At 48.5% G+C, this 23,049-nt stretch overlaps 1 protein-coding gene across 1 annotated transcript in view; it reads left to right on the top strand.

Moving 5' to 3' along the window:
• Nucleotides 1-761: 761 nt before the first annotated feature.
• NPAS2 (neuronal PAS domain protein 2) overlaps nucleotides 762-23,049 on the top strand; it is a gene marked incomplete at its 3' end in the record, with an annotated part of 84,050 nt that continues 61,762 nt past the window's right edge. The window contains exons 1-2 of the mRNA XM_080711846.1: nucleotides 762-814; nucleotides 20,094-20,242. Of these exons, the coding sequence (XP_080567972.1) occupies nucleotides 783-814; nucleotides 20,094-20,242 (181 nt within the window). The 5' untranslated portion in view covers nucleotides 762-782. The remainder of the gene's footprint in view (nucleotides 815-20,093; nucleotides 20,243-23,049) is intronic.

The raw sequence follows: 23,049 nt of genomic DNA, 5'->3' as shown, positions 1-23,049 counted from the left end.
TAAATAAAAATAAAATAAAAAGCTCTGGGGGTGTAGCTTGAAAGTAGAATGCCCCTGGGTTCAATCTCCAGTTCTTCCAGGAAGAACTTGTTGATTTAAAGCTTGAGATTAATTCATGTGCTACTCCATTAAGCTGGGTCTACAGAGCAGGTCTCAAAGTATGGTCTGGGGACTCCTGGGGCCAATGAAGGTAACATTCTTTTTCCTAATAATCATCTACTTTAAAAGAAATTACAAGTGGTGGCTCACACTTGTAATCCCAGGACTTGGGAGGCTGAGACAGGAGGGAGGATCATGGTTCTCAGACAGCCTCAGCTACATAGTGAGGCTCTCTGCAACTTAGTGAGACCCTGGTTCACAATAAAGAATAAAAAATATGACTGGGGGGCAGAGCTCGGAGGTAGAATGCCCCTGGGTTCCATCTCCAGTACCGCACACGCAAAAAATCACACAACAAAAAACTCACTCTGTCATGAGTGTGCAGTAGACTTTTCCAGAAGCTACTTGAACATGTGGTGATGCCATCACTCTGACACCTGCAGGCACGAGAGCAAGCATCCCACGTCTCTAACGGCTCTCCCGCCCACATACGCGAGAGAGGCTGGAGTCCTCAGCACATTTTGAGAGCGTCTAGGAGTGCTGCAACCCAGAAGTCCAAGAGCTGCTGGGCTCGGGCACATGCATGAAACCAAAATAACGACGACCAGGAAGACCCATAACCGAGCAGATGATAACCGTCCGGTTTTCTTTTGTTTTGCAGGGAAAACTGCATAGAAAATCTAATGGATGAAGATGAGAAAGACAAAGCCAAGAGGTAAGCGGGCCCCAGCCTCAGCAGCGCTCCAGGTCCCTCTGTCCGTCCGGCTGGATCTTGCCGGCCCTTGCTCTATTTAATAAAAGCACCGATGACACCGCAACCGTGGGATGCGGTGGCCGCGCTCTCCCATTGAAATATTGTGGGGCCGTCTGGAAGCGTTTCAGGGCAGCTCCCTGGAGCTGGCTCTTCACCAGCGAATTGACTGTGTGTCTAGGATCTACCCAGCAGCCCGGGTTTTTCACGTGTCCGTGTGTCGCCCCCGGCGCCTCCGGTCTTCCTTTGGAGGCCTCGGGTTACTGCTTTTCCAAGACACACGCTGCTTGGCGAGGGGGGTGGGTAGCCACGCCGGCCAGGGTTCAAGTCCTGGCTTTGTTGATGGGGAGCTGTGGCTTTGGATATGATAGCATCGTCACTACCCCCCCTTTCCCCATCATTACTGAGAAGCACCAGAGTGCTCTCCTTTTTGGACATCGGATGGGTGTCCTCGAAGTTGGGGCTATTAGAGTCGCTTTGCACCATGGTTGGGGTCAATGAGAAATACTAGCTTGGTAGCTGCCGCCCCAGAACTCTTATAATCCTGTCCTTCCGTGTTTATTTCTTCCTGGGCAGTTTGTTGAATAGCTAGTAGGTAGGAGGTATAGACAATGACATTGACAATTTGAAGGTCACTTGAATGGCTGAATGTTCATATGCGGAAGCTAGGGAGGAAAAGGGTTGTAGAAGGAACTCTAGACAAAGAAGGAGAAACCACAGGTGGGCAAATAAGGAGACCTGACTGAGGGAGGGGAGGGGGAAGGGGAAACTCCCTAATGTACATTCACAAACAATCAAAGTCAATCACTAAGCCCCGCGTGAGAAGGAGGGAGGGAGTGGGAGTTGGGGAAGGGCTAAAAGAGTGATGTGTGCGTGTACGCTTCCGCCATCTTGTACCCCATTAAGATGTATGACTACAATGTACCAATTTAAAAAAAAGAATGAGCTGGGCGTGGTGGCGCACACTTGGAATCCCCGCGCTTGGGAGGCTGAGACGTGAGGATCGCACAGGTCCGAAGCCAGCCTCAGCTACTTAGTGAGGCTCTTAGCAACTTAGTGAGACCCTGTTTCCAAATAAAATATAAAAAAAGAAAGCCGGGTGTGGTGGCGCACGCTTGTTATCCCCGCACTTGGGAGGCAGAGACAGGAGGATCTCACAGGTTCGAAGACAGCCGCGCGTGCTCGCTTAGGAGACCCTGTTTCCAAATTTTAAAAAAATATAAAAATAGGTCTGGGAGTGTAACCCAGAGGTAGAAGGGCTTCCAGGAACCCCAGTACCACCCCCCCAAAAAAAAACCAAATAAAATATAAAAAATAGGTCTGGAATATAGCTCAGAGGTAGAAAGCCCCTGGGTTCTACCCCCAGTACCACACACACACACAAAAAAGGCTAAACATGACTGGGTATGGTGTCACATGCCTATAATCCCAGTGTTTAGGAGGCCGAGATAGGAGAATCACAGGTTCGAGGCCAGCCTCAGCAGCATAGCTAGACTCTCAATTACCTAGCACGACCCTGTTTCAAAATAAAAAATGAAAACAGGGGTAGGGGTGTAGCTCAGAGGTAGAAAGACCCTGGGTTCGGTCCCCATTAATAAACATCAAGGAGAAGAATGGCCGAGTGTCATCCCTGTGCCCAGTTTATCCAAATCTGCAGGTAGCGGTGCTCAGCTCTGGGGGGAGGGTTAGAAGCTTCCTGCCCCCTCCCTCCAGCCTCGTTCCTTCCAGCTTCTGCGGTTGTTATGTAGCAGGCCGCCTCATCCCCTGCGACAGCCCCTTGTGAGCCTACTCAGGTGAGACTACGCCTCCTCCCTTCCTTTGGCTGTCACTTACAAGCATGGAGCCCTCCACGGTCTCCCAGCCTGAGGCTCCGGCGTGACTGTCTATCCAGGTGCCCTAGGGAGGCAGCCATGGGAATCACAAATCCCCAGCCACCCCCCCCCCCGGCGGGATCTGAACCTGCAAGGCGTGGAGGGGTCTAGATGGTTTTGAATTCTTCTCAATTTCCTTTAAAAAAAAAAAAAAATCAGGGAGCAGAGGCATGGCCAGCGATGGATGGAGTGAAGTTGGTTTAGGAGGAGGACTTATTTCCACTGCGATCCTATTTTACTCTGATTTCTACTTTCCCATATGTGTGGAAATTCTTGCGATAAAAATTTCAACAGAGGCTGGGCGTGGTGGCACATGCTTGTAATCCCAGCATTCTGGAGGCTGAGACCGGAGGACAGCCTCAGCTATTTAGTGAGGCTCTCTGCAACTCAGTGAGACCCTGTTTCAAAATAAAGAATAAAAAATGGGGCAGGGGGTGTAGCTCGGAGGTCAAATGCCTCTGGGTTCCATCTTCAGTACCACCACCCAAAAAATAAAAAAATTCAACAGTAATCCCTCTCTCCAACTACCGTGGCTTCAGCTCTGCCTGTTTACTGCACCACTCGCCTCTGAATCAGGAAGAGAGAAAAATATATGTTCAGGCTCTGCCATTCTCAGAAATCAGCAAATAAATACATGCAAGGAAAAAATCTCAGCTATATGTTCCTAGAAATGAATCCGATTATGTGCAATTTCTGCTGTGGTTTGAATTCAGAGAGTCCCCCAAAGGACCACTGTTAAAGCTTGGTCCCCAGCCCACGGTGCTATTGGGAGGTGGTGGAGCCTTTAAGAGGCGGGGCTTAGTGGAAGGAAGTTAGGTTGTTGGGGGCGTGCCCTTAAAGGGGAGATTGGAACCCCAGCCCTTTCCATTCTCTGTTGTAGCTTCCGGGCTGCCATGAGGAGAACAGGGGTCCTCTGTTATATGTTCCTACCATGGTGCGCCATGCTCCATAGGCCCAAAGCCATGGCGCCAAGTGACCAGAGACTGAAACCTCTAAAGCCATGAGCCAAAATAAACCCTCCCTCCTTTTTTTTTTTTTTTTCAGTACTGGGGATGGAACCCAGGAACTTTATACCTTCAAGATACACCCTCCCCTGGCCCTATTTTTTATTCATTATTTTGAAACAGAGTCTCACTGAGTTGCAAAGGGCCTCACTAAGTAGTAGCTGAGGCTGTCCTTGAACCACGATCCTCCTGTCTCAGCCTTCCAAACGCTGGGATTACAAGCGTGCGCCACCACGCCCGGCTCTAACCTTCCCTCCCTTTATTTTTTTTATTTATTTTTTTTTGGTGGTACTGGGGTTCCTGGAAGCCCTTCTACCTCGGGGCTACACTCCCAGACCTATTTTTACATTTTCATTTTGGAAACAGGGTCTCCTAAGCCAGCGCGCGCGGCTGGCTTCAAACCTGCGCGATCCTCCTGTCTCTGCCTCCCAAGCGCGGGGATTACAAGCGTGCGCCACCACGCCCGGCTCTAACCTTCCCTCCCTTTAAACTGATTCATCTCGGGTGTTATTTCACAGTGATGAAAAGCTGGCCAATGGAGTTTCTTTTCATTCATTTCTAAACCCCATTCACTTTGGACTAGGGACATATCCCCTGTCTTGGTTCACTTTCCGTTGCTATAACAAAATCCCTGAGGCTGGGTACTTTATCGAGAAAAGAGTGTTATTTAGCTTATAGTTCTGGAGGTCTGAGGGCATGGCGCAGCCTCGGCTGGGCTTTGGTGAGGACCTCATGGTGGAAGGCATCCTGGCGGGCACGTTTGTGAGAGAGAGATCACGCAGCACGTGGAGAGGCCAGTCTTGCCGCCTCCCACTAGGACTCATCTTTTAACAGTCCCACTGTCTCACTACATTGCCATACTGAGGACCCAGCTTCCCGCACAGGAGCCCATGGAGGGCGCATCACACCCAAGCCATCGTCCTGCTCCAGCCCCTCCTTCCTGCCCCAGAACATTTCTGTTGGAAACCCTCTTTGCAAAGGTACCAGCGTAGAGAGGCCACCGGCCCTCCCTCTCACCCTCAGATGGGGCAAGGGGTGTAGAATGTTTGTTAAAACCTGATCCCTGAGCCGGGCGTGGTGGCGCACGCTCGTCATCCCCGCGCTTGGGAGGCTGAGACAGGAGGATCGCACGGGTTCGAAGCCAGCCTCAGCTACTTAGTGAGGCTCTCAGCAACTTAGTGAGACCCTGTTTCCAAATAAAATATTTTAAAAAATGTCTGGGAGTATAGCCCGGAGGTAGAAAGCCTCTGGGTTCCACTCCCAGTACCACCAAAATAAAACCTGATCCCTTCGCCAAGATGGCAGTGATAACATGGTCCCTCTCATCACAATTGGGGAAAACAGAACAAACGCAAACTCAGATTCTCTCCATCGCAGAGTCTGTGGTTGTGCAGGTTTTATAGCAGTAACACGGGAGACCCTTTCCCCAATCCCACCTGCAGGCCCTGACATGAATAATTCTCACTCGCATGATATTGCCGATGAGATCAGAAGTGTTTTGCTTGAGAGCAAAGCCTTCATCGTCTTCAGAACACTAGCTTTGTGTGAGGCGGGCCTCTCAGGCTTGAGGGGATGCCTGGTTCCTTTGGGGCATGTGATCGTGTATTCTGAGTCGGGCGTGAGGCCGCTTTCTGCGTGAATTGCCATGGAAGCCCTGTGAGGATTAACTGAGTGCCTGTAGTGTGTTCAGAACCGTGTGTAGTTTTCTTTGGGGAAGATGTGAAAATATGATCCTTGTATTCAAAAGGGAAACCATTGGAGAGCTGTTTGTAATCCCTGGGTAATGACGCTCACACTCCCCTACTTTGCGTCCTGGTCATCAGCTTGTCTTTCTGAGGTAATGCAGTATTATTATTCTTGTTGTTGTTGTTATTGTTATTATATGTCTGGTCTTCCAGGAAATGGTTGGCAAGAAGCTGTGCGGGTTGAGGATCAGAGAGACTTGGTTTTGATTCCTGCCACCGTGTCTAGCCACTAAATCTCTCTCAGCCTCAGTTTCCCCTTTTGTAAAATGGGGGTGATGACGGTAGCAATTTCCTCGTAGGGTTATTGCAGGAATTAACCCTGGCTGTGTAGACACACCTGACACGGTGCATTGTTTGCAGTGCTAAAAAGAAAAGCTTGGGGAGTTCTCAGTGTATGCAGTCACCCTCTAATCCTCATGATACCCCTCAAAATAGGATGGTAACCTCATTTTACAACCGAGAAACTCAAGGCTCGAGGATGATGCAGCCAACTCAGCGGCAGGCAGGGGTTGAAATCCGAACGTCAATTTCTGAACTCTGGGCTTTTATGATACCAGGATACAGAGCCCCTGCGTGTTGCTTTGGCAGGTCCTCAACAGGTGAGACTAAGCGCTGATAGGAATCCTTGATTTTCTAAGAAACCCCGTGTCTGCAGCCTTGCAGTGTTGTCAAGGAGAGCTTGCTCTGTGTCTTGATACAACCGAACATCTCATGGCTCAGAAGAAGCGCCCTCACGTCTGTCCTCTCCCTCAATCCCATGTTAGACGGAGGCTGCGCAGTTTTGTTTCCAAGTCTCTGTGCACTTAGTTGAGGGGAGCCGGTGGGTGCTGAGCTCCTGGCCTTGCCGAGAACCCAGAGCATCGGGCAGGATGGGCTGGCTCTTGGGGCTCTTGATAGAATGAATGCTGGTTCTAAAACACAAGATAACCCCCCCTTTTTTTTGCGGTACTGGAATAAAACCCAGGGGCATTGTACCTCCGAGCTATACCTCCAGCCCTGCTTTTTAGTATGTTTGTTTCTTTGTTTGTTTGTTTGTTTGTTTATTGGTGGTACTGGGGTTCCTGGAAGCCCTTCTCCTCTGGGATACACTCCCACAGGCTACACTCCCAGACCTATTTTTTAACTTTTTTATGTGGAAACAGGGTCTCTTAAGCCAGCAAGGCTGGCTCCGAACCAGCGCGATCCTCCTGTCTCCGCCTCCCAAGCGCGGGGTTTACAAGCGTGCGCCACCACGCCCGGCTAGTCTGTTTATTTTTGAAACAGGGTCTCACTGAGTTGCAAAGGGCCTCACTAAGTAGCTGAGGCTGTCCGCCTCCCAAATGCTGGGATTACAAGCGTGCGCCACCATGCCTGGCAGCTAAACTCTTTTTATTCTCTGGCCTTAAGCCTTAGTCTCAACACCAATAAAATGGTTCAAGCATGAGGAGGGAGCTGAAACATAAAGAAAACTCCTGTACGCCATCATTGTGCAGAAGCAGATGTGTCGGGGAGAGCTGTAGCCATCGGAGCTGGGTTATTTCTTCCAGTCCTCCCAGTTAAAGAAAAGAAAATAGAGTAGTTCTTTGGTGTGGACCAACTACTGGGGCCATCTTGTCTGCATTTGGTAGACAAGATGATCACGTGGTGAGCATATGGAAGTTGCAGAAGAGAACATAGAATTGTCCTGCGCCCAGAGAGCTTGTGAGGGCATGCATAAATTAGAAAACACACATATATACCGTATTGCAGCATCTGTGCCAGGCTGAGTCAGGATGGTGATCACGGTCAGCTCGGCCTTCTCTTTGGAGGAAGTAACATGGTTAAGAGGAGACTGTTCTCATCACATTGATTATTTCTTTGAACATACATTCTGTGGGTCTGAAAGAATATGACCATCCATGGAAGTTGTGGACAATGAGCAGGACTCCGGGTCCTCACGCCGGCTCAGAGCCCCACCCACAGGCACGGTCCAGAATGAGAAAGCCTGACTGTGTGAGGTGCGTCAGCGTGCCCAGCTGGATGGTGTTGGCCTGATCTTGCTGAGATTTTCCTTGGGGGGTGGGGAGAGAATGGTGGGACTGAAGTTAGAGGCTTCCTCTTTGTTTCAGTGGTGATTAAGGCAGCCCCAGGCCTGGGGAAAACACCAGAGGTAATAGGACATGCAACTCATTCATAGCACCCTGTAATTTCCAGAAGAGTGATTCTGTTCTCAAAACAAAGGGAACAGTAGAAGTACGCTTGCAGGCAGAATGCTAATTCTTCTTGTGGCCCAAGAAACGGCAGAGTGGAAGAGGGACTTTCTCTACTGGGACATTTGGCTTTTCCCATTCTAGGGTCCATTGGTTGGCTGAGAAATGTTGTCAGAGGAGAAATGTGTGTCTGGCGGCCTTAAAAACATGGGAATGTCTTAGCTCAGGGAGACCAAGAACTTCTCTGGGGGTGTTTGAGGCAAATTATTAATTCCATTTAATAATTTCAATAAATTTTAAATAGATAAAGGATGACCACCCTCTTGAAAATACTACCTTTCTTTAGAAAAGGCTTAAACATTCCTTTTAGGATTGTGGCGACGGTGCCTAAGGCTTGTGCTCCAGTTAAAGGCTGCCAGTATAGCTGTTAACTAAGAATCACTGTGAAATGAGGCCAGCTTCCCATGGGGACCCAGACGCTCTCTGATAACGGTGGTTAAGAGTAAAGATGTTCTCATTACATCTCCGGAGGAGAGAAGAGCCCTGGCTGCTCTCAGTCAGCCCCAGACACATCACCAAGCGTCTGCATTGGAAATGTAGCGAGCTCGCCACGTTCTCCCAGAGATGGAGGAGTCACCAGCTTGACCCCTCTTGTCCCACACGGGAGGATTTTTCTCTCCAAACACCCAGATGACATCTTCTAGCACCAGACTGCCCCAGGGTCCAAGCTCTGTGGTCCCTTGAAGCCCCTTGCCCCCATGCACAGGACACTACCTGTGTTGCAGAAATTAGGAGTGTGCCTGTCCCCAGGAGCCAGGCAAGGCACAGGAGGGGACTACACTGTTCTTCAACTGACCCTGCTTTATGCCAGAGCTACGCAAAGTGTATTCTGAAGAATGCTAACACCAGAAAACGCCCCTCAAAACCAACTGTGGACCAAGCTCTTGACTGTTTCTTCTTTTTGGAGAGTTTCATGGCATGGTAAAGATGCCAAGAATGTAATTAGCAAATGAACAAACATCTGTTCAATTTTACGCAACCCCGTGGTTTAAAATTATCTGTAAAAAATAGTAGCAACAGAATAAACTTCTCTGACCATGGTCCCTTCTCTTTCCCCATGTAATTCTTCGCGATTTTTCTACAGAAGACTCTTTAACCCACATCGCAATAGAAAGAGCGGCTTTATTCCCCTCATTTTAAATTTAAAAATATAAAAAAGGGGCTGGGAGCATAGCTCAGATATAGAATACCCCTGGATTCAATCCCCAGTACAAGGAAGGAAGGAAGGAAGGAAGGAAGGAAGGAAGGACCAAAGCAACTTTTGAAAAATACCGAAATGTTTACAGAAGCAAAGATCATTTACTAATCACACCAACTGGAGAGTCATGACTTGGCACCCGCTTTCTTCTACATCTTCGTCCAGTCTTAGTAGGAATTCTCCTCTAAGGTGTCTCTGAATGGGGGCCAATACACTTTAATGTATTCTCCAGGAAAACTCACCTTTCATGGACTGTCTAAATACAGAGGATGCTTCCAATTTATTTCATGCCTCAGAACATTGCACGCCACAGCCCACCCATTTGGTATATTTCAATTATAGAACAAAGCAAAACCTGTAAGTCCCATCTACAAGCACCACCTCCATTTCAGGCACTGTAGACACTGCGAATGAAGGAATTGGCTTAGTTTTTTGAAGCCGCCTATACAGGCTTACTTTAATCTGATTCTAAATCTCCAATTTGGGAGGCCTAGTCAGGACTAGACCTACATACACTCTTTATCGGTCCCTTATCTCATAATCCAGAACTAGTTACCCCAGGTAAGATATGTTAGAACTCCTAACTAGAAGGAAAACCATCAATGCATCTTTTCTTGTTTGGGGTACCTGGGATTGAACACAGAGTCATTCTATCTGAGAGCTATACCCCCAGTATTAATAATAATAATAGTTATTGTTATTATTATTGTTATTATTATTATTATTATTATTATTATTATTATTATTATTATTAGCAAGGTCTTGCTAAATTGCTCAGGCTAGCAGGCATACAACTTTAATTATTAACTGCCTTGGGTACCTGTTACTGTCTGATCAATTGCCCTGAACCTTAGTTGATTAGACCGATGGCATGTACCTGGTAGGGTGCAGGTCAAGGCCTCCCAACTCTGATTTTTAGAAACAGAGCAAACAGAAACTGTATAGAAGGCTTATCACAGTTTCTCCTTGTACATTTTTTTAGAAGTTAGCTTGCACCAGAATGAAAAGGTAACGCCAAGAGAAGAAAGGACTCCCGGGTCATTGGTCATCCTCTGTGTCTGCAAGAGCCACCTAGAAATATTTCCCAGGTGTCCCCCGTGACTAGTGACCAGCTTCCCCAGTGCACTTTCCGACAGAAGGCCTTTCTTTACTCACCCAGCCCCTGCCACCAGGCTTGCTGAATATGCACCCCACCCTCTGATTCCTGTGGGCCTTTTACAGCCCCCCCTAAGAAACATAGAAAACAGTATGTGGAGGCTCTGAATTCGGGTAAGACAGCACAAGCTACTCACTCTAAATTAGAGTTAGCACTGGGGTAGAATGCAAGGAACAGCTGGAAGGCTCTGAAAAGTAAATTACAGGGCAGACTGGGGGAAGCACTGAAACCTGAGGCCCCAGTGAACCAGCAGCGAGTTTGCCAGTATTTCCCCTTCAGAATCCCCTAGTATACGGTCAGTGCAGCCCCAGACGCAAAAGCGGGTGCCTGCATGGACAGGCAAGACCAGGAGGGGCCCCGAAGGTCTGGCTTGCAGAGCCCAGAACAAGGTCTCCTAATTCTCAGGTCGAGTGGAGTGAAATCGGCCCTCTTCGTTGTTTTGCTGTTCTTTTCTCCTTTTCTTTGCACCCTCTAAGTAATCCTCTGGTGGCCGCAACAGAAATGAAGACCCAGGTGGAGAAAGAGGGGCCTGACCCTCAAATCAGAGGAGCCTAAGGAAGGAAACCATGTTGATTTTCTTCCTCTATTTTTTCTTTTTATATTTCTACTGCTTGGACCCACATGAAGGTATAAATGTTGGAAGTATGAAGCAGAGAAGAATAAATAAAGAAGCAGTGTTTTGGCCAGAAGAATGGAAAGAGAGCTCTGGGAACCGGAAGTACCAGGAAGATCTCATAGAAATTGGAGCCCAGGGAAGTGACTGTATAAAATTGCCCGAGAGTTCCCAGGCTCACCCCCTCTGCAAGCTGAGAATGTGTGAATCTGACCTTGAGCTACACATCGTAGGCCTTTAGGTCTGGACTTCAGGGTAGACCTCTACCCAGGGTCCAAGCTGGCCGCATGGGACAGATCTAAATAGTACTGTGGCTTTCTCATCAGAAATCATAGGAGCCTTCTAAGAGCAGCACAGTATTTTGAGGGTCAAAAGAAAAGAGCTGTTAACCCAGCATTCTATATCTTGTGAAAATATACTTCAGGAATGAAGGTTAAAATGCAGATATTTGTTCAAAGAGAGGAGAACTTCTTGTCCAGAGACCTGCTCTAGACAAGTTGCTGAAGAAATTTCCCAATAGAAAGGAAATTATACCAGATGGAAACTTGGAAGATGAAAAAGGAAGAATAGCAGAAATAATAAATATCTGGCAAAATAAAATAAATGGCTTAACATTTAAAAACAGCATAATCTATTAGGGTATAATAAACGTGTGTGTATTAGGGTATAATAAACATGTGTATATATATATATATATATATATGGCACATATAGCGTAAAAGAGGGAGAGGTAAAGGGAAATATTTAAAGTAAAAATTCTACATTCTACTTGAAATGTAAAAATTGTCTAAATGGGATTACAATGCACCAATAAAAATAAATTAAAAAAATAAATCTTATTCTTGATTTATGCTCTGATATCTGATTTCCATTGTTATTTTGTGGTGCGTTGTAATCATACATCACATTGGAATACAAGACTTGAGAGGATACACAAGCACACATCATCCAATCAGCCCTCATCCAGCCCCCATCCCATTCCCTCCCCCTCCCTCCATCCCATGCTTGTTTGGTGATTAACTTTGATACATATGTTTATGTTCCTCCTGCTTTTTAAAGAGGCTCCATCCTCCCCTATTCCATACCCTCTGATTGGTCACCTTAATTGCTTCAAGAATAAGATTTAAAACAGAAAAACAGTAGAGAAAAATCAATGAAACAAACAAGTGAGTCTTTGAACAAAAAAAGTCAATAAGATTGACAAGCCATTTAGAGAAAGAAAAACAACAGAAAGAGAAATTGCCAAAGGCCAGGAAATAGACCCCAACTGCACAACATCACAGGAAATACTATGACCAGTTGCCTCCTCATAGATCCAGCAACTTATATGAGATGAACCCCAAACTTAAAAACCACAAACTACCAACTTCAACAAGATAAAAAGAAATGACTTAAAGAGTCCTCTGGTACATTTAATTTGTAGTTAAAAGTCTGAACGAGAAAACTCCAGCCCCCGATGGTTTCAGTGGTGGATTCTGCCAGATGTTAAAAGAACTATCCCCTGTTCTACGCAGTCTCGTCCAGAAGGTGGAAGAGGAGGACCCCCTTTCCAATTTATCCTGCGAGACCAGCATCACCCCAAGACAGTAGGAGAAAAGAAGTCTACCAGACAATATGCTTTCTCAGTGTAGGTGCAGAATTACTCAGCCAAACATCAGTAAATCGCATCCACGATCAAGTGAAAATTATCCCAAGAATTTGAGGGCTGCTCAGTATTTGAAAAGCAGTCAGTAAAATCCACAGTGCTGGCGGGCAGTTGAAGAACCGCATGACCCTGCCAATTAGTATAGACGGCGCATTTGACAACACTGAACATTGGCTCATGAAAGAAAAATCAAGACATAGCTCAAAATGGACCATAAATCTAAATACGGCATATACAAAACTTTTAGCAGAAAGCACGAGAGAAAAATCTTCCCATTAGGCATAGATTTCCTAGATCTAACACTAAAAGCACAATCCATTAGGAGAGGAAGAACTTCACCTGGACCTGGTCAGGATCTAAAACTGACTCGGTGGAGGACGTTACCAGGAGGACGAAGAGGGGAGTTGCATTCTGGGAGAAAATGCTGACAAGTCACGTACCTGAGAAAGGACTTGTATCTGGAATAGGTGAACTCTCACCACTCAGCAGTAAGGAAAAAAGCAACGATTTTAAAATGGGCAAAATATAGGAGTGGCTGCTTCCCCAGAGAGAAAGCACAGGTGGCCAAATGCAATAAAAAAAAAGTGCAGAGCCATTAGCCATTACAGAAGTGTGAATTAAAACCACGGTACGGTGTCGCTGCACATTTCTTAGATCAGCTAAAATGGAAAGAACGGACAATGCTAAGTCCCCTTGAGGATGGACAATAACTGGGTCCCTCGTACCTCACTAGTGGAAGGGTCAGATGGCATGGCCACTCTGGGAAGTGGCAGTTTCTTAGACAGTTAAACAGAGCCAGGCGTGGTGGTGCACGCTTGTAATCCCAGCGCTTGGGTGGTTGAGACGGAAGGATGGGGCTTCGCGGATGGCCTCAGCTACTTAGGCCCTTTGCAACTCAGTGAGACCATGTTTCAAAATAAAGATTAAAAAAAATAGGGCTGGGAGTGTAGCTCGGAGGTAGAATCCCAGTACTACCAAAAAGAAAAGAAAAGAAAAGAAAAGAGAAAGGAAGGAAGGAAGGAAGGAAGGGAGGAAGGAAGGAAGAAAGAAAGAAAGTTACTTAGTTAAACAGGCACTTTCCATATGACCCAACCCTTCTACCCCTGGATTGTTTACTGGAGAAAACTGAAAATGTGATCACTCAAAACCCCGCCCCCCTCGTTTATTATTATTCTGTTCTGTTAGTCCAAACTACCTAGACAGCAAACAACCCAAAGATGCTTCGGTGACTGAAGGGACCCCAGTCCCTTTCCCTCTCTTCTGCTTTCTGGCCATGAGTTGAGCGATTCTACTCCACCTCGTGTTCCTGCCGTGATGTCCTGCTCCCACAGACCCAAAGCACTCATCCTGACCTGGGACCTCCACCACTGTGAGCCAGGACAGACCTTTTATCTCTGCAAGCTGGTTGCCTCGGGCATTTTGTTATAGCGATGGAAAGCTGACTGACGCAGGCTCCGTGGTCCACCTTGCTTTCCTGGCACACCGCCTTTGACTTTACTTTCTCTCACGTTTCCAGCACCTATCAAATGTGACCGTCCTTGGGCTGTCCTCGCCACCACCTTCTCACGTCCCCTTCCAGCCCAGCCCTGTGAGGACTCTCGTCCACCTCCCATGACTCACCTCTCTCCTCTTGAAGCCCCGTAGCCATTTGTGTGAATTTTTCACCCAGCCTGAATCACGTGGCACTTGGGTGATGGCTACAGATGCTACATCCCGTCTCTCCCTCTAGACACTGAGTTCCTTTCAGTTAGGTGCCAGCCCCTATTTGTTTCCGCCTCCTCTATATCTTGTGCCCAGAACGTGCTAACCAAAGGACCGAAGGACGAGGGATGTTCTTTTTCTGCTCCTAATTGCTAAGTTCTGGTGAACTCACATGTCAGAAATATTAAAAAGGCCTGTAGGGGAGGGTATCTTAGAACATTTCGAGTTGCTGTAATAAAATGCCTGAGGCTAATACTTTTTTTTTTTTTTGGTGGCACTGGGGTTCCTGGAAACACTCATATCTCCGGGCTTCACTCCCAGACCTATTTTATATTTTTTTTTATTTGGAAACAGGGTCTCTTAAGCCAGCGAGACTGGCTTCAAACCAGCGCGATCCTCCTGTCTCCGCCTCCCAAGCGCGGGGATGACAAGTGTGCGCCACCACGCCCGGCTGAGGCTAATACTTTAAAAAGAAAAGACCAACCAGGTTCAGTGGTGCATGCCTGTACTCCCAGTACTTGGGAGGCTAAGACAGAAGGACCCAAGATTTGAGGTCTCAGCGACCCTCAGCTACTTAGTGAGACTCAAAATAGTTTCAAAATAAAAAATAAAATAGGACTGGCGGTGCAGCTCACAGGTAGAATGTCCGTGGGTTCAATCCCAAGTACCACAAAAAAAATAATGACAGCAATAATAATAATTTTTCAAAAGCCCCTGTATTGCCTGGAAGTTGGGCCGACATCCACTTTCCTGGGGGGGGAGGTCTGTCTTTATTGTACGTGTGTGTGTGTATGTGTGTGTAACTAGAAATTGAACCTACAGGTGTTCTACCTCTGAGCTACACTCCCAGCCCTTTTTACTTTTTATTTTGAAACAGGGTCTCTCTAAGTTGCTCAGGGTCTCATTAAGTGGCTGAGGCTGGCCTCGAACCTGCAATCCTTCTGTCTCAGCTTCTCAAGTCCTGGGATTACAAGTGTGCGCCACTACACCCGGCTAGTAGAGGCTCCTGGAGTTCTCCCTGCGGGTGACTTTTAGCCTCGATCCCCACTGTGTCCATCTAGATAAGACAGGTTGTGCTATGGCAACAAAGAATGCTGGATCTCCGCAGGCCCGCGCGCTCACCGAGGGCTTGCTGGGGCCTTGTCTTCAGTGTCCCCGCCCAAGGATGCCAGCTGGGGAGAAGCTTCGCCTCTCTGGCCACCAAGGCGGGAAATAAACGTGGCAGATTTCATGCCAGCTCTCCTTGCCTCTACCTGGGCACTGACACCCGGAGCTACGTCCGCATTCCTTGGCTACGAGTCAGACCTCTGCAGGGAAATACAATCCTACCCCGGCTGGAAGAAAAATCAGAAATATTCACTGAGCAGCAGTTCTGACGGACACAGTGGCCCACAACAAGGCCCACAGGTCACACTATCCCTGGGTTTACCGTGGGATCCTTCCCCGCGGGCCGCTTACGCACCACTACCCTGTTGACGCTCAGCACCCTTTTTTCTTTTTCTTTTTCTTTTCTTTTCTTTTTTTTTTTTTTTTGGTGGTGGTACTGGGGCTTCTGGAAGCCCTTCTACCTCCAGGCTACACTTCCAGACCTATTTTTACATTTTTATTTGGAAACAGGGTCTCCTAAGCCAGCGTGCGCGGCTGGCTTCGAACCTGCGCGATCCTCCTGTCTCCGCCTCCCAAGCGCGGGGATTACAAGCGTGCGCCACCACGCCCGGCCTTCAGCACCCTTTTTTTCGCAGGGTGTTGTTTCATTTTTCTGTGCTCTAAACTCAAGCAGCCAGAATGAGTCACTCTGAGCTCCAGGACCGCTGGGTACGCAGCTCCTGAATGGATCTGGCCTCGTGCGTTGGGGGAGCTGTAGAAAGAAACAGGTTTTGCCAGGGGCTCTGGAGCCGGCCTGTATCGGTGTTTCCTAATCGTGTGATGCTGGAAAGTTATAGCCTCCTGGCGCTTTGACTTCTTCACCAGGAAAATAGGAATGAGAATAGTCCCTACCTTATGGGGCTATTATAAAGATGAAAGAAATGAATACATCGTGCCTTGCTCAGCAGTGGTGATAGGTTCTGAGAAACGGGCTGTTAGGTGGGTTGGGCACTGTGCCTGCATCATAGAATGTACCAGCACCAGCCGGGCGTGGCGGCGCACACTTGTAATCCCAGCACTCGAGAGGCTGAGACAGGAGGATCGTGGTTCGCAGACAGCCTCAGCTACTTAGTGAGGCCCTCTGCAACTCTGTGAGACCCTGTTTCAAAATAAAGAATGAGCCGGGCGTGGTGGCGCACGCTTGTAATCCCCGCACTTGGGAGGCAGAGACAGGAGGATCGCGCAGGTTTGAAGCCAGCCAAGCGCTCTGGCTTAGGAGACCCTGTTTCCAAATAAAAATGTAAAAATAGGTCTGGGAGTGTAGCCCGGAGGTAGAAGGGCTTCCAGGAACCCCAGTACCACCAAAAAACAAAACAAAACAAAATAAAGAAAGAAAGAATGAAAAATAGGGCTGGGGGTGTAGTTTGGAGGTAGAAAGCCCCTGGGTTCCATCCCTGGTACCTCAAAAGAATAAAAAAATAAAATAAAAAGACAAATTGAAAGCACAGTAAGATGACACTTCGGTGGCTGAAGTTTAAAAAGAAAAAAAGACAATCCCAGGTGTTGGCAAAGACTGTAGCAACCGGAGCTTTCATTTATTGATTCTGGAAATGTACAGCCGACTTAGTCTAACAGTATGGCAGCGTCTTATATGAAAGAAAGCCCTAATCGTATGACTCAGCCGTTTTGCGCCTCTGTGTTTACCCAGGAGAAGCGATTGCCTATTTCTGCACAGAGATGTGTACGCAATTTTGTTTTAGAATGATCTTATTCTTAATACCCCCAAAGTGGAAACAGCCCAAATGTTGCAGCCCATTCACACAGTGGGATGCTAGTGAGTGGAAAAGGGCACGGGACACAAGTATTAACGACTCAGAAACTTGATGCTAAATGAAGATCAAAGACTAGATACCATATGACCGCACCCACGTGACATGCAGCACAGGCAAAGCTGAGAGGCCGCGGCTGGGGGGACCCAACCACAAGATGTGGGAAGAAACCCCTTTAGGACGCAGCGATTGTCTGCCTTGGCTTGGCAGCAGTTATACAATTACCCGAATTCATCAAACCGTACACTTAAAATAGATGGATTTTGTGGAACACAAATAATGCCTTAAAAAAAAAAATCCCAGAGGCCGATCGCGCGTCTTTCAACCTGTCGTCCCAGGCTTTGGCAGGCGCGTACCTCATTATCGGAAACAAGGTCATCCCAGGCTCTTGGCTTGCTCTTGCCTCTCCTCTGAGCTGCGGATCCAGCTGACATTGACCGATTTCCAGTGGGCACCGCAGCGCGGCCCGGGCGGAGGCTGGAGGGAACAAACTGGTGTTTCTGTCACTAATGATAGGAGCCTTCATCGCGGTCTCTGCCAGGCCACGTTCACCGCCATCGCACCCATTGAAGGGGAGAACGGAGCCATAACGAGCCGGGTGTTATCGGCTCACAAATAATTTATAATGGGCAAACTAGGACAAGAGCAGAGCTTTTTTTGGCTAAGGAGGTTGCATGTCACTCTTTAAAAATCTAGGCCAAAAAATTATTTATAATGCATAGACAGTCGCTCGGCAAACTAAAGGGTCCCTTTCTTCTCGCTCCTGCGTTTGAACACTGAGCCTTTTACCCTGAACTAGCGGAAGAGGCACCTCGGCATCTTCCTGTCACAACCAGACTGTGGCGCAGCCAGGAATGAGGCCTCTGCAGGAATCGTTGGTCCAAACTCCAAGAACTGGTGCAAACGAGGGGGAAGAGAGAGAGTCTTAGAAAAGACGAGTGACCATGTACATGAAGTGGGCTTTGAAGAATTGCCCAGTTAGGACCAGGAAGCAGCTCAGACGGAGAGAGAATAGGTGTAAGATGGGTGGGAACATGTGTGTTGAATTAAATTCAGGTTATCCTCTATAGGCAGAAAAATCAGGGCGGATCCGGCCATTGCGGGGAAAGGCTATTTGGGGGGTGTCCTCGTGTTTGGAACTGTTTGGGGAAGTGGGGTCCTGTATTGATACTGATGCCTGTAGATACTGGTACCTGCCAGGAGGGGAATTGCAGTCCACTAGCATCTTCAGACCTGACCACATATTGGCCAGGAGCCTCCTGATTAGTAATTAGCCCCCATGAACTTGACCTCAGACCCAGGGATGCCTGAGCCAGCAGCCAGAGTATACGGCCCCTGTCTTTTCTTTTTTTTTTTCTTTTCTTTTCTTTTTTCTTTTTTGGTGGTACTGGGGTTCCTGGAAGCCCTTCTACCTCCAGGCTACACTCCCAGACCTATTTTTTTTTATAATTTTGAAACAGGGTCTCGTAAGCCAGCACAGCTGGCTTCAAACCTGCGCGATCCTCCTGTCTCCGCCTCCCAAGTGCGGGGATTGCAAGCGTGCGCCACCACGCCCGGCAGGCCCCTGTCTTTTCTCAGCGAGCTGACTGAGGACAAGTCTGTCTTGGGTGTTCTTTGAGGGGGTGGGGAAGCTCTCCCAGTCCGGGATCACCTGGGAACAGGCTGATTGTGGACGAAGAGGCTTTGGGGAGGCATTATGGGTGAGGCCCTGGGGCAGCACTGCTTCCTGGGCTCCCTTGGGGAGGGGCTTGTCCCCATTGCACCCCCTTGTCTGTCGGAGCCCCCTGGCCTCCGATTCCCTGCTGTCATTCCTGCAGAGCCTCAGTCGTGGCTCCGAAGATGGTGGCCCCCCACCCTCGAAGCAAGCAGCTTCAGTTTTATCTCTTCCGTAGCTGCACCAGTGTAAAATGTCATCTTTTTTTTTTTTTTAAATAGACCTCATCTTTCAGAGCAGTTTGAGGAGCAGAGGAAAATTAGTGGAAGGTACAGAGCGTTCCCACAGGCACCAGCCTCCGCCTACCACCCGCACCAGAGCGGTGCAGCGCGCTAGCGCCTCATCCCCCGAGCCCGCGGTTGGCATCGGGGGTCGCTCCTGGGTTTGCACAACTGCTTGAGGACACGTCACTGCAGTGCTGCACAGAGTACTTTTGCGGCCCTAAAGCTCCTCTGGGCTCTGCCTGCTCGTCCTGCCCTACAACCCACGGCAGCCGCTGCTCGTTTTATGGTCGCCACAGCTTGGCTCGTTACAGAGTGTCATAGAGTGGGAACCAGAGTGTATGTGGCTTTTTCAGACCAGCTTCTCCGACTCAGTATCTGAGATTCCTCCTTGTCATTTTAAAAAGCGTTCTGCTGTTCTCCACAGTTTTTTGTTTTTTGTTTGTGTTTTGTTTTGTTTTTGGAGTTACTGAGAATGGAAATCAGGGGGCATTCTACCTCGGAGCTACACCCCAGTCCAATTTTTTTATTCTTTATTTTGAAACAGGGTCTCGCTGAGTTGCAGAGGGCCTCACTAAGTAGCTGAGGTTTTCCGTGAACCGCGATCCTCCTGTTTCAGCCTCCTGAATGTTGGGATTACAAGCTTGTGCTACCACGCCCGGCTGTTCTCCACAATTTGAGAGCCACACGCTGGGCCTGTTGTGTGTCAACCCTGGGTCTACACAGCTCACACGCTGGGCAGGGCAAACCCTGACTGCCCCACACGATGGTGATCCTTCAGGCAGGAGCAGGATTTGTGCTCTGGACGAGACAGCTGGGACACCTGGCCACCCTTCTTGACTTAGCACCAGGCCCTGGATGCTCTGGTTTGGGGTCTGGGGGAGGGCTTGTGGGGTGAGTCCCTCTGGCTGCAGCCGCCCAGGTAAACAGCAGGCCCTTTGCCCTGGAGGCTTAGACCCTGTGAGGCCAGAGTGAGTTCTGTGGCAGTGCAACTCATCTGGGTAAGGCTGTCTATGTGAGTCAGAACTTATTATTATTACTGTCTCTCTGTAGCCAAGAGTCTAGCAAAACATCTCTTCTCTCCCCACTACTCAGCCCTGAAAGGCAGCTCGTGGGACCTTCCGGAAGGAGGTTTGACCCCATGAGCGCACTCCAATGGAAGTGCCCCGTTCCCTAGCACAGCCCTGGCGAGGTGGAATGTCCCAGTAACCCGTGCGCTCTTGTGTTTCCAGAGCTTCCCGGAACAAGTCTGAGAAGAAGCGTCGGGACCAGTTCAATGTTCTCATCAAAGAGCTCAGCTCCATGCTCCCTGGAAACACGAGAAAAATGGACAAAACCACCGTGCTAGAGAAGGTCATCGGGTTCCTGCAGAAGCACAATGGTAAAGGGGGCGCCTCCCTCCCTGGTCCTCCTCCCTGCCCTCTGGGGGCGGGCGCCTGGGCAGGCGGGTCTTCCTGGAGAGCTGCCGCCCCCTCAGACATGTCCAGTACTGCAGGGGCTTCCCTTTCAAAGGCACTCTGCCCTTCACAGTGATCCCAGGGCCAGCGAGCCGGGGAGAGGGTGTCCACCTCCCAGACGGCTCTGCCAACCAGAGGAGCCTCCCAGCCACAGGAGCCGGCTTCATCAGGAATTCTGGAGCAAGCCGGGCGGTGGTACACGCCTGTCATCCTGGTACTTGGGAGGTTGCGACAGGAGGATTGGAGGTTCAAGGCTATCTTCTACAACTTAGCGAGAGCCTGTTTCAAAATTAAAAAATTGGGCTAGGAGTGTAACTCAGGGGTAGCATGCCCTTGAGTTCAATTCATATTCTCTCAATATCTCTCTCTCTCTCTCTCTCTCTCTCTCTCTCTCTCTCTCTCTCTCTCACACACACACACACACACACACACACACACACACACCCTAGGAGCAGGCAGGCAGGCAGGCATCAAAACCCAGTTCAAGAAATAGAAATGTCCAGCCCAACATGATGGTGCATGGTGGCTGTAATCTCAATACTCAGGAGACTGAAACAGGAGGATCCCAGGTTCAAGACCAGCCTCAAAAACTTTGAGAGACTCTTAACAACTTAGTGAGACCTTGCTTCAAGATAAAAAGTAGAAAGGGCTGGAGGTATAGCTCAAAGGCAGAAAGGTAGGATGCCCCTGGGCTTAATCTCCAGTACCTTGGGATTTGGGAGGGAAATGGGGAGGCGGAAATTGGGGGGCACCAAGTACTGTGTGCCTGTATGTCATTATCAACATGGCTTACATCATGATGTGAGACTAAAATGCACCAATAAAATCATTTTTAAAAAACCCGAGAGCCAGCCGGGCGTGGTGGCGCACGCTTGTAATCCCCGCGCTTGGGAGGCGGAGACAGGAGGATCGCGCAGGTTCGAAGCCAGCCGCGCGCGCTGGCTTAGGAGACCCTGTTTCCAAATAAAAATGTAAAAATAGGTCAGAGAGTGTAGGCCGGAGGTAGAAGGGCTTCCAGGAACCCCAGTACCACCAAAAAAAAAAAAAAAAAAAAAAAACCCGAGAGCCAGGCATGGTGACGCACGCTTGTAATCCCAGCATTTGGGAGGCTGAGACCAGAGGATTTCGGTTCTCGGACAGCCTCAGCTGCTTAGTGAGGCCCTCTGCAACTTAGTGAGACCCTGTTTCAAATTAAAGAATAAAAACTAGGGCAAGGGGTATAACTCAGAGGTTGAATGACCCCAGGTTCCTCCTCCATTAAAAAAATATATCTGAGCCGGGCATGGTGGTGGATTCTTGTAATCCCAGCATTCGGGAGGCGGAGACAGGAGGATCGTGGTTCTCAGACAGCCTCAGCTCCTTAGCAAGGCCCTTCGCAACTCAGTGAGACCCTGTTTCAAAAAATAAAAATACTAAAAAATAGGACTGGGGGGTTGTGACTTGGAGGTAGAATGCCCCTGGCTTCCATCCCTAGTACTGCCAAAAATAAAAATAAAAATAAAAAAATCCCCAATACCCAAACTTAAAACACTTAAAAAAGAGAAGCAAACAGCCCTTTCCCCTTCTCCATAGGCTTTCCCCGTATTTGCCTTCTGTTGACAGGTTGGTTTTGCCCCTTGGGGTCCTGTTCAGATGGAGTCACGGCGTCAGCACACAGCGTACGTGTGATCCGTCTGTGCTCTCCTGGTGCTCTGGCTCCACTCTTTTCCCATGAAGTTACAACTTGAGGCTGGCCTTGAACTTGTGTCTCTCCGATCATCCTCTCTGCCTCCCGCGCTCTTTCAACCCTTTTGCCTTCAGTACTGGCCACGCACATCCTGCCTCTTACCTTGGATGGTACCACAGAGCGTCGGGGAATGGATGAGAGGGCTCGGGAGCTAGTAACGAGCCGGGGGAGCGGAATTCTTTTTGCCTTAACCATGACACCAAACATAATAAAGTCAGAAGCGTCAGAATCACTAAGGAAGTAATTATAGTTCCTCTGTGTTCAGGGCGACGCTGCTCTTCCCAGCTCAATGTTCGTAGACAAGATGATTTCATGGAAGAGGGTACTGCTGGGACATCAGAAAGTTTCATTATACTTGCTATTCTTTTATGATTTCCTCCATAATTATATATACCTATTAAAAGTGTGACGGCGGTGATGTATCCCCCCCTTTGCTCTCCTGAAGCTGCCCAGGGGGAGCGCAAAGAACATTAATTGCTTTTGTTAAAAGACAGGGAAGACCAAGCAAGCAGGGTTGGAAGAGTGTTCCAGCTGTATTCAATAATTTAATCAGAATGGTGATATTTCCTAAATAATGGTTTAGCCAAGAGAAATAGCAGGTTGGTTAGATCGCCAAGATATTCTGTGCGAATTGCTCAAACTAGGTCAGTGCCGCTGAGAAGCAGGACAGCTGTTAAATAGGACAGCTGGGATCAAGTTCACCAGCGTAACATGTACGCCGGGTCCTGTCTGCTGCGGAATTACAGATTTACCAAATCTGGGCCCAGAGAGGGCAGGTCGTGCTCGCCACACCCCTCTTCAGCGCGGCCAGGATCACTACGGGATCTCCCTGGTCTCTGTGATTTATAGATCAAAGCAGAAAAAAATCCACAGCAGATTAGACGCGTGGAAGATCTGAGCAGAAATATAGCTGCCGAGCCAAGATTTCTTTTAAAGCCAAAGACAAGTGCAGTCGCTCTCTATACCATCCAGACACACACGAGCTCCAGGGGCGTGTGCACCAGG

The sequence above is a fragment of the Muscardinus avellanarius genome (genome assembly GCF_963383645.1).
Source record: "Muscardinus avellanarius genome assembly, chromosome: 15".
In the NCBI taxonomy this organism is placed as follows: Eukaryota; Metazoa; Chordata; class Mammalia; order Rodentia; family Gliridae; genus Muscardinus; species Muscardinus avellanarius.
This window is presented reverse-complemented; position numbering and strand designations above follow the sequence as displayed.